Raw genomic sequence first — 12,235 nt, forward strand, 5'->3', positions numbered from 1 at the left:
GATATACAGTACTGTGGAAGGGTTCAAATGAACCTAAAACCTAAATGTGTCTGGATACCCTCATGGGTGATTAGCCATGCTCTACAAATTCACATAACATTACAACAATGTGCATTAACCTATTGAAAGCAATGATAATACATGTTCTTCAACTGACCTTAATAATATACCAGCTAACGCATCCCACTCTTGAATGGCTTAATCAAGTCATGCAAGGACTCTGCAGGCTCAGACAGAGAAGACCCCTGAGACAAATACTCCAAAGTCATATAATCCCTAGTTGTTTTAATATTTATTTATGTCTAGGTTAGAAAAAATTTCTTCTTTCAATGATACAAACAAAGTAAATACAATATCCTTATGTTTCCTCTTCTTATATAAATTATGACTGTGTTCCCTCCACCTTAATATCTTGCCCCATATGCGTTCCTCCCAGTCGTGGGTCTGAGGGGCTCAAAAACCTCATCAGTGGCCTAGCGAAGCCTGTCACAAGCTTTTGTGGGGCCCAGGTCCATAATGTCATGCAGAGCTCCTCTGATGTTCATGAGTACCACCTGCAAAACAAAAACAATGTGGTGAGACACATTTTGAGGCTGCTCCAGTATATTAAGCCACCTGTTGGCAAGTAATGTTACCTGCCTCATCAAGTCTACATCATAAAATCAGGCTAGGCCTGCTTTTGCTGTCTGTAAGTGCATTTGGAAGTGTCATCAAAGGACTCTGAAAAGAGTGGGGCTTGGGGAGAATGTCAAAGAAGGGAAACAAACTGACTTATAGGGGGGGTTTCCCTTTTAAGGACGGTTTCCCCCACACACCAAAGGTGTCATGCTTCATCATGGGGACTCCTCCTCACATCATAAAGCCTAGTCATGATGCGGGCTACAACCCCTTCGCTGCAATGGGGGAGCTCAGGGATTTTTTTAGATAGAGGGGTACCAATGTGAGCAAATGGGATGATGGGAAAAGTGCAGCGCAAACAAGTGAGTGAATAAAACTACCTACAAGGTTAGCCTGCTGAGCTTTATTCTTTCTACCCTGTGCTAGGGTTAAAAAAAAGAGCAAAGAGTATGACTGCATATGTTAGATATAGTTGTACCGAGTCGTGATCGACATGTTTCAGCCTAAGACCTAGATAGAGTTGTGGCTTTCATCCGGAACTCTATAATAGCTACTGCTGAGTGAAAGTGAATAATAAAAAAGAAAGATAACAACACATCAGCGTGTTGGAAGTGAGATACTAAACCAGTGATCCAAGCAGTTTAAACGAATGGATTCACCAGTAGGACCTGTGGGGGAGACATAAACAACAAACTGCGGAATTAAATCAGTTTGAAAATGTGTTATACATTATCCCATGTTCGACATTCCAAAGTATGCAGAAACAACATTAAATTCATCAACATCACTTGTTAAAGAAATAATCACAAGTCTATTATTTCGCAAAGGATGTGTGGTGTATTCAGACATATTATGGGGCACATGCATCATTCATACATTTTGCATTTCTTAATTTGTGAAAATTACCGAATCGCAAATTAAGAATTGCAAAATGCTATGCATCATTTTTTTGGTATTTATTTGTGATTCGGTAAAAATCGCAATTTTTACCGAATCGCAAATAAATACCGAATTCCTAACTGCTTTTTCACAAATCCCATTGATTCCTATGGGCCAAAAGGCCCATAGGAGTCAATGGGAAGGCATTTACGAATTCGCAATTTGTTGATGCATTCCAAGGGTGCAGGGGGGGGTCCAAAGGACCCCCCCCTGCACCCCTGAAATGTATTTGAAAGTGCATGTTTCAAACACACATGTCCTAAGGACATGTGTGTCTGTAACATGACAGTGTAAAAAATGCATTTTTTTGCATTTTGAAAGATTTTCGCAAATTAATTTGCACTTCCAATTTCAAAATTCGCTTTTTTTTTTTAATTGATGCATTGCATTTAAGGAATCGCACAAATGCGATTCCTTAAATGCATTCGCATTTTTAAGAAATGCAAAAAAATGCGAATATTGAAAAAGTGTTTGATGCATCCCAAATACGTATTTAGGAAGTGCAAACGGCCGATTTTACCGATTCGCACCGTTTGCACTTCCTAAATAGGTTGATGCATGTGCCCCATAGTCCTTGTAGCAAAATATCTACGAATTACGTCACTCACCTGCAGAACTATGGTAAAATGACACATCTGTCCTAGGCAGATTGCCTAAGCACACGCGCCTCCAACCTATTAAATCAAGGTTGTGGCGTTAAAAGAAATATTACCCAATGTTATTGGATTGACAAGCATAAAACGAGAAGTGGAGACCAAATCTAGCTCTATTGTGCGATAGGGTTGTAGTTAAAATGCACAAACATGGCTGGCTGAAAAGATGAATTGTGTATGATGGGATGAGGCAATTGCACTCAATAAATCTAACATAGGTCTCATGGCGGTATTCCCATGCTGCCGTCTATTCACGATCCTTTAGAAGGATAGCTGAGTTGGCGGCCATGATAAGTGCTGTTTTCATGAACTAACTCATATGACCAATGATGCCCGAGTACATATTTTCTGAGTTTTTTCGGATAATGTAACCACCAGTACATAGTTATTAAGTGCAGTGATTTCACGTATGTGGGATATGTTATCTCTGACCCAGAGTACACAACTTCCAGAAGGAGTATGAAAATTGCTTCATTCAGTCGTATCAGTGATGTACAGGGCTCGAGTCGGGGTATCACGCGGGTGGACGGCGTCCCCCCACTTATTTTACCGGGGGAATGCCGTACCCCCTGCCAAACAGCTGGACTTCACTCTTTGGCCTCTCTGGGACGAGGAGCTCGGCACCTTTCGTGACACCACTTCCTGTCGTGACATCACTTCCGGTGACAGCGTCCCCCCACTTCTTTTTTTACGACTTGTGCCCTGGTGATGTATGATATGTGTGCTTGGTGTACCTGCTAAAAGCAGCTACCATCTGATGGCAATCTACTATAGCTGAAGGGAGCGCGTCGATACTGTGATCACTCCTTAGTCATCACTCATTACCAGTCATAGCAGATGCTGCCCACAGTGTCCTCGTATCATGTAGGCATCTAAGGCAAAGGAATGGCTTCAGGGAGCTCGTTTAAATGCCTTTGTTGGCCCACGGTCAAAGTGGGGTGCCCACAACTGCAAGCATTACTCTTTCGGCCGGAGGGGACTAAGAACAAACTGCTCCCTCGCACCCAAACTCTGTACTGATCTAACTCCCCATCACGTCTCTACACCGGCAGTTTTTTTAAAGGGGCCTCGAAACGGGTCTCTATCGGGCTCTGTTTTGTGCCCTGGCACAGGTGGTCTGTTGTTTTTTTCCGGACTGTAGTGACAGCAGGCACATGGGTGTGCGAAGGGTGAACGTTGTAGGGGAAGGGAAATCCTTTAAAGAGAGTTATTTTCTCTCTGGGTTTCCCTTCTCTTTTTGAATCTGAGGAGCAGCAGCATTGTTGTGGTGTCATCAGGGCTTTAAGTGGAAGTTTTTTCAATATTATATACAAGCGGTAGTTGCTGCTTATTTATCTTATGCAACTAACAACCATTGACAAAGCCAATAGTCTTGGCTTGTAGGTATGATGTGACTTGTTGTATCATATAGCTGGACACAATGACTGGAACAGCAAAATACAAGTCGGGCAGCACACTATGCTAAACACAGATTTTTAGCTTACGTGTTTTTAAGCCATGCCCTTAATTACACTGGCCACGCCCCCTTGAGAGACCCCCCAGTTTTTTCATCCCACTTAAAGCCCTGGATGTAACCCATTAATGTATAGGATGCTGCCTGTCCAATGTAGCCCCTCGACTTACCCCTGATATTCTAGGGGACGCCGTTGTGTGTGCCCTCGAACTCTGAACTTCGGCGAATGCAAGCCTGAACGACTATGCTAATATCGATGGCGGTGACGGTTAACCTTGTGACTGCTTCCTGGAAGCAGCCCGGGGCATGCCAGGAAATGTAGTTTGACCAGGCTCCGGTAACAGAAACTGGGGCTGATCACGATGAGAGTCCCAAGTGTTGATGAGAGTAATAGTTAGGAAAGTAGTCGAGGGTCGAATCCATGTGCATCACCAATTCTGTGTGCTTGATTAATGAAAAACCCAGCACTCCCCCCACACTCCAAAGAATGAAAAGCCCTACCATACATATGACACGCCTCAGTAGTTGAGTTAGATTGTACTTTGTTCTAACTGTGCGCTGGCAAGGTTGGGCGTGGAAAGGAGTAACAAAGGAAAATATGGAGACCAGCAGGCAGGGATGTGCACACATGGGTACCAGTATATATTTTTTCAGTATCTCAATGTGTGGAATCCCGTGCTTATAATAGGGCTGGGTGTAGTCATGTGTGAGGTATTATGTGCATAAAAGTTACTGGACCTGGACATTCAAAAGGTTGTTGGTCTGGCATTTTTCAGCATGAGGTTGGTGTGAGTGTCTAAGTCAGGGCTAACCATGGTATGTCATCATTAAGCCCACTTTCTGAGGTACCAAGTCAAAATATCCATCTCTGTTTGATGCTCAGTAGTCTCTTGGTCACATTGGGTGTAGTGGGAGGCACATTGGGTTTGTCTAAGAATGTTGATCTCATGGCATCTGGGTGGCGGTTCATCTCCAGGAAGTGTCTAGTGAGCTTAGTAGTCTGCTTCTCACATCTGGTACTTTTATGTTCCAATATCCGGATTCTGACTTTATGGGGGATCATTCCCATGCATCTGACAACAAGGACAATTAATGAGATATTTCACTTGTTAGCTGTTACAAATAGTGTGCTGTCAGTTCCCAAGGTTTATCAGTACCCATATCAATCGTCTTGGTTGGGGTGGTCTGGACGCAGATGCGAGAAGGATTCCCCATGATGAAGCTTGACACCTTTGGTGAGTGATGGAAACCGTTCTTAAAAGGGAAACCACCCCATTAGTCATTTTTTCCTTCCTTGACATTACTTTGTTGAGTAAGACCTAAGGGCTCTGTGTGTATTAAGTCTTGAGCTGGGGAGCTTGCCCTCACTGCTCCCTCATAAATCCTCACCACCCCCCTTGTGTGTATACATCAAGGAGAATGTCCCTGAGAACCCCTGAGATGGGTAGGAGTGTACAATCACTGGGTGAGGGTGCCAGCTAGGGCAGTATCAAGGCAATACTGAAGCATCTCTTACTCTTTATAAAACAGAAATATGAGACTGAAGAATTGGCCGTTTTTTTCTCTAAACTCTTTTTCTAAGGAAATTAATGCCGAATATGAATGTATTATACTAGTTCACCATGGTAAATAATGTTTTCTTTTCTTTTTTTTTTAAAGTGATTATTTGCCAAGCCTGAATTACTCCAGTACAGGGGCTGCTCTGGGGGCCACTGCCCCAACCACCCTCTCATTCCAGAGAAATGACACGGTAAGGTTCTAGGTTATGGGTCTAGACTGCCTGGGTAGGGGCACAGGTGAAGTTTTAGTCTTCATGGAAGGGCTGATTATTTTTAGGGCTGGGAGAATGGGTGGCAGCAGGTTAGTTCCTTCTTTGACTTCTTTAGCACTCCACCGTACGAATATGATTTGTGCATTTGATGTGTGGCTAAAAGGTTAATAAAGGAAACTGAGAAGGACAGTGCAGCAGCAGCTTATGAATCCCCTCAAGGTGCAGTGCATGAAAAGCAACCCAAATCCCTCTCCCCTCCATGGGCCATCGAGAGGGCAGAGCTAGTTTTAAGTCAAATTTGGAAGGAGCCTTGACATGGACTTTATCACTGACTACAAGTACAAGACTGTATTTTCCTTCCCTGTGACATATCTAATATCTCTATAAGTACCAGAAACCGCTACCATCTACCTCGTGTTACCTCCCTTTGTCTCGCTTCCGACCGAGCACCACCTCTATAGTTATTCAGTTCCAGATTTGTGCATTTTATTATTGTGCTTTTCATCCTGTCCCCAACTACAAGTATTGTGGGATTCCATGAGGAGATAATGTGTGGCCAGAATGTTAATACTGTATGGAATCCTGTTACCTGTTTAACTCCCACAGAATGGGGAATAACTAGGTGGTCCTGGATTTGTCATCTGGTATTCCACATGAAATCCCAATTCAGGTGGTTTGACACCCATGTTTACCACCTGCTTTGAACTGAAAGTAAATTGTGTTCAAGGCAATCCGAACTTAGGGTGATTGGAAGGGTGAGTGTTACAAGGAAAAGATGACATCTGGGCAATGGTAGAGCATTACATGCTGCCCCATGCCTTCGCTGAGGGTCGGGGTGCTGTCCCATTCCCAAAGCAATTTTACTGACTATTTCCCTCCAGTATCCTTGAGTCCAGCGTTCCTGCACCCAGGAAATCCGGGTGCTGAAACACTGAGCTACTGATGACTGTGTAGAGAAAAGTTTCACTTGGGCACTTAACTCCACACAACCTGTAAAGAAGGCCAAAAATTAATTCTCTAAAAGCTAAAAGCTAATGGTAGCTGAGGTTAACATTGAAAGTGACACAACCAGGTCTTTCACGATCATATTTAAGGACATCGTTACTAGCAAACTTCTCAATATGATCCAGACTTTTTTTTCACTCAGTATTTATGAACTGAACTGATAACTCATTTAAAAATGTTTTATTAGTATAATTTGTTTGTTTCCAGCTTTACGGCAACAAGATTAATGCAGCGTTGGTCAAATGATGTAACATGATCATCTATGAATGGATCTTTAAGTCAACCAAAACGTTCTGGATAGAAAAACTCCATCCAGTGCTTCAAAACCAATGAGATTTCTGGGGGCAGCATTCAATTCTTTCCTTTACAAACTCAGCTGTCTATAAAGATTGGGACTAATAATTTCTAAATGAGTTTTGACCTTCCTTGAAGGAGCAATCTGGAACAAATTCCTTCCACATCCTCCTTGCACATGCTTGACTCCATGGGCTTTATCAGTGTTAGGATTCTCAAACAAAATAATAAAGCCATGGACATTGACAGTGAATCAATGTTCTTCTATGACCATGAGCTCCAAATGGAGAGGTTTGGGTTTGAGGTGCCTTACACCATACTTGTTAATGGTCACCTGGAAGATGTAGTTTAAAAGACCATGGGCCAGATGTAGGAACCCTAATACCGGTTGGTAACGGCCGAAATTACCGAATTTCGGCCGTTACCGACTGGTATTAGGCATTTGGGATGTAGGTGGCTACGTTTCAGACTCGGTAATTTACCGAATCGGCATTTAAGAATTCGGTAAATCGAATTCTTAAATACCGATTCGGTAAATTACCGAATCTGAAATGTAGGAAGCACTCAAGTGAGTGCTTTTCACCTGTAAGGATTCGTTATTTACCACCAACTACAAGTTGGTGGTAAATTACGAAAACCCTAAAAAAAGCAATTATTTGCATTTAATAACAGTGCACCCATGCACAATTCAGGGGTGCAACAGGGTGTCAAAGTGACACCCTGCCACCCTTGAATGTTTCCCCCCTTTTACCGAATCGGTAAATACCCATTCGGTAATTCCCATTCATTCCTATGGGCCTACAGGCCCATAGGAATGAATGGGAATTACCGAATCGGTATGGCCTACAGGCCCATAGGAATGAATGGGAATTACTGAATCGGTACTTACCGATTCGGTAAATACCGAATCACACCGATTTGTTAATATTTACCGAGTAATTACCTACATAGCATTTACCGATTCTAAAATACGGAATCGGTAAAATTCGGTATTTTAGAATCTGTAAATGTAGTTTACCTACTTCTAGACCCATGTCTTACCCTCGAGAGCATTGGAGCAAAGTTCAAAGCAACTTAGTCAGTATCCCACTGACAACCAGCAAAAGCCTCACATTCAATTACCCATTACAAAATTATAATGTATAAAGCAAACGCATTTTGATAGGGCGGCTACTACATAACATCGTAAATCGGTGGAATCTCATACCACAAGGACAAAGACAACAGAAGAACCACTGCAAGGCTTGAAAATCCGTAGAGTCATGTGGGCACACCATAAGATCATGCTGACAATTACACTTAAGTTCCTATCGCACAAGCTAGAACTGTTCTTTGCTTGTCTTCTGAAGTAACCAGTAAGTAGGCTAGTAATGGTTTACGAACCACTTGAATGTGCCAGGAACTAATGATCTTCTTTGGTCAATCATTGGAAGTATACACCACCTTTTACCATCCCCAGATCAATAATCTGTTGAGCATTCCTGTGGTGCCTAGGATTAACTTGTTTTACCTACGAAGTGTTCAGGGCTAAACTTTCTCAACTGGCCTTCATCCACTGTGGCGTTGATCATACAATATATTTTAGGTGGGTGGTTTATAGGTAATTATAAGTACTAACCTAGCTCAGAAGAAGCAGAGCACTGTATATGGAATTAATCCAGATTGTGGAAGCTCAAGAAAAGACCATGAGGTTGGGGAGCCGGGTTAATGAAGTGGTGATCTGTTCAGATATAGGCTTATTCAATTGGTAATACTTTAGCAATAATATATGGTAGATGATAATACTCGAAACAAAAAAAATGTGCTGGAATGTTGGATACCATATCCCTTTCACTGCCAGGCAGACAATGATTTATATTAATCTGTCCTTTTTTATATAGTTCTGTTTAGTTTGTTATTTATTCATGTACTTACTTTTTGTTCTCTAACAGATAAAGATTCAAGTAGCCAAGTATGATGTTCGAGGTATCTTCTTGGGATGGGAAGAAGTTACTGGTGGAACCTTACAGGTAAAAATGGCATATGAAAAACAGTTCATGACAAAGTTGCTGAATAGTTTTGCCCTCTCTAATGTTGAGAAAGACATGAGGTTGTAACAAATATGCATATTTAATGAAAATACAATTTCTGTGATCATATGAGTAAAAAAATGGATAAATTGTGATCAGCCCTAAAAACTAATATATTTTGTGATGGTTCTAGTCTTTAAGTTGAAGCCTACCGGACAGCACAGCTGTCTCATTTGCTAAACATATCTCTGGGACATTCGGAAAGCTTCCCTGGGAATGCATTCCACCCATTGCTTACCTTTGGCTTTGTGGTTTGTAACTCACATTTGCTTGCTTTCAATTTGCTGTCTCTATTTATTTTAGGCTGTCCAGCTTGAGCTCATCTCTCCTGTGCAGCCATACCCTATATACTGTATTCTTTCACCAGTCCTCCTTTCTGTAAACAGGCCTTTAAATCTTGTTCTTTGCTTTTCACGTTTGCTGTACATTCAAAGACAGAGATCAAATGTCAGGCTCTATCTTCTGAGGGAACTTGGTATTTACTTTTCTATCTCTGACTTCAAAGTGAGAGGATTTGAGACAGTCATGTTGGCTAGTGGGAGTATGCTGGAGGAAACCTGTACAATGGTATTTTTTTCTAGCACACAACAAAATTTACATGTCAGTATATTAATTGTGCAGATATTTCAGAATATTTCCGAATTAGTGAAGCACAAATGAGACATTTTTTGGTAATTCTAAAGTGTGGTGGAAACAAATATTTTAATGTGATTGAAACAAATTAATACACTGGGTGATAACATTTCCACACATTATCGTTTGTGTTCTGTATACTTTTATCAGGAAAACTGTACGGCTGTACAAATGTAATGATCATTTCAATTGAAAATGTATTGTCTATAATGACTGTGTGCTACCACCCCAAGCATACTCCACTTTACGCCATTCTACTCTACTCTACTCCGTACCAACCCATGCCACTCCACTGTACTCTGCACATCTCCAATTCATGCCACTCCACTTGCCTGCACTGCAGTCTACTCTGTACTCCTCCACTCTATGCCACTTCAATCTACGGCTCTCTTCTCTACTCTTTGCCACTCTACACCAATGTACTCTATGCCACTCTGCTCTTTGCCACTGCACTCTACACCATTCCACTCGGCACGATTTCACTTAGCACCACTCCACTCTACACCACTTCACTCTGCAGCACTGCACTCTGTGTCACTGCACTCTCACCAATGCACTCTGTTCTGTACCACTCCACTCTATGCCAAGCCAATCTACTCTGCACCACTGCACTTTACCCCACTGCACTCAATACCAATCTATGCCACTGAACTCTACCCTGCACCAGTCCACTCTACCACCCGGCACCACTTCATGCCATTTCAATCTACTCCGAAACAATCTACTCTACACCACTGCCTTGTACATCACTGCTCGCTATGCCACTGTGCTCTGCTCTACACTACTCAACTCTACACCACTCAACTCTACACCACTGCCCTCTACCCCAATGCACTCTACCCCAATGCACTCAAAACCAATTAATTCTACTCCATTTCACCCTATGCCAATCTACTATGCATCACTGCACTTTACGCCACTATACTATACTCTGCAAAACTCTACAGTAAGCCATTGCACTCTACGTCACTCTGTTCTACATCACTGTATTCTACTCCACTCTATTCTACTCTGCACCACTGTGCTCTACACTACTGTTCGCTACACCATTGTACTTTACTCTGCACCACTCTTCTCTACACCACGGCACCCTACTCTACACCACTGCGCTCTACAGCGCTGTAGTCTGCAACACTGCACTCTCCACCGCTGAACTCTACGGCACTCGACTGTGCAACACTGCACCCTGTCATTGCACTATACTGCACTCTGCACCACTCTACTGCACTCAACGCCAATGCATTCTACCCCACTACACTCTCTACCACTCTACTCTGCATCACTCGACTTGACACCACTGCACTCTACCCAGCACCACCTCACTCTGCTTATTCGACTCTAAACAATCTACTCTACTCTGCACCAATCTCTCTGCCATCACAAGGGAAAAGTTTACTCCTTTATTTGAACCTCAAGACTCTTGAACACATCACCGATGATAGCCAAGAAGTGGGCAACAGGAGGCTGGTTAAATAGCAGAATGTGGTATTTTTATTATAATAATTGACAAGTGTCCTCATGTTGTCATCCTTTTCCAGCTGTGCCCCGACACTCAGAGCTCATTGAATGCAGCGTATACATTTGGGACATCTTACAATCAGTCGGTGAGTATTTCAAATGCATATCTTGCTCTTGATTCTGCTGCCACTTCAATGGACCAGGATGGTAGGCCTGGCAGATCAAATTCTCAGAGAAAGTCTGATCAAATAGGAGCAGGGATCTCCAATTCCAGCTGGGTCGGGTGGCTGGCTTAGTGGACTCCTCAGTAGGGGCCGTAGGTCACCCTCATGGTCAAAAATTCAAATCATGGGGGGTCCACTCAGCCTCTCATCCTTCTGAGGTCGATATAATGTACCGTTTTGAGTTGGGTAACAATAAGCATCCATCTCTTAGTCAGCGCCAAAATATCCGTGGGTGAACGTTCGCTTTACAAATACCCGTTATGTTATGTTATGTTAATGTTACAGACATTCCTCAGAGTATGAGTGGAAAGCTTTGCCATGTGCAGGTTTCCAGGGGTAGGTCTGGGAGGGTCATTCAACATTCACAGCAGCACCCCACCTTGTCGTGCAGAGTTTTACTTAGCACTAACTCCTGTGGAAATGTATTGAAGAAAAAAAAACATCTCTTCAGAGGAAATAATTTTTCCTATAGACAAAAGCCCTTTCCCTGCACCTCCAGCAGATCTGGAGTGGCTGCATCCCTCTGCTCATCCTGGAGAGATATTTATACCAGCACTGTGCTGGAGTACATTTCTGACCCTTTCCAGGGTGAAATCCTTATGTGAATTCCTGGCAGTCATAAAAGGTTAAATGTGGTCATTAACGTATGGTTATAACCAAATTTAAAGTAGGGCCCATCATCTAGATAGCTCAATTTAGTTTCCCGAAGATGACAGCAGTTGAACAGTGTCTGTCCCTGTTAAATCCCAGAACATGGGAGAAAACACATGATGGACATTTATGAAAAGTGGGGAATCAGCTACGTAAAAAATTACTTACTCTTTCAGATGAGAGCCACATGGAGGAAGGAATGCAGTTGCTACAGCTGATGAGAAAAGTTTTCTCTTGTCTGATCTAAGCTGTGGCCCAATGATGACGCCTAGGGAGCTACTGAATGCATGCAAAGAGCAGTGAAGACTGGCAGGCAATACCTCACTGGACTTAGATGAGAGAAACATCTGTGATTTCAGAATGGCGTTGAAAAAGAATGTATGGGGAGATTGACATGAGGCCAGGGGTTGTTGGCATGTTTAATTTGCGAGATCTCCCTACCACCCACGTTTCCATACTATTATGAT

General features: G+C 42.6%; 1 protein-coding gene across 2 annotated transcripts in view; it reads left to right on the forward strand.

The window, feature by feature from the left end:
- Positions 1-12,235, forward strand: part of LOC144799736 (meckelin-like) — a 347,109-nt gene that overhangs the window by 152,218 nt on the left and 182,656 nt on the right. For both annotated transcript variants that reach the window (XM_078671255.1, XM_078671257.1), the window contains exons 9-11: positions 5,323-5,413; positions 8,665-8,742; positions 10,974-11,039. In XM_078671255.1, the coding sequence (XP_078527381.1) occupies positions 5,323-5,413; positions 8,665-8,742; positions 10,974-11,039 (235 nt within the window). The remainder of the gene's footprint in view (positions 1-5,322; positions 5,414-8,664; positions 8,743-10,973; positions 11,040-12,235) is intronic.

The sequence above is a fragment of the Lissotriton helveticus genome, chromosome 12, assembly GCF_964261635.1.
Source record: "Lissotriton helveticus chromosome 12, aLisHel1.1, whole genome shotgun sequence".
Lineage (NCBI taxonomy): Eukaryota > Metazoa > Chordata > Amphibia > Caudata > Salamandridae > Lissotriton > Lissotriton helveticus.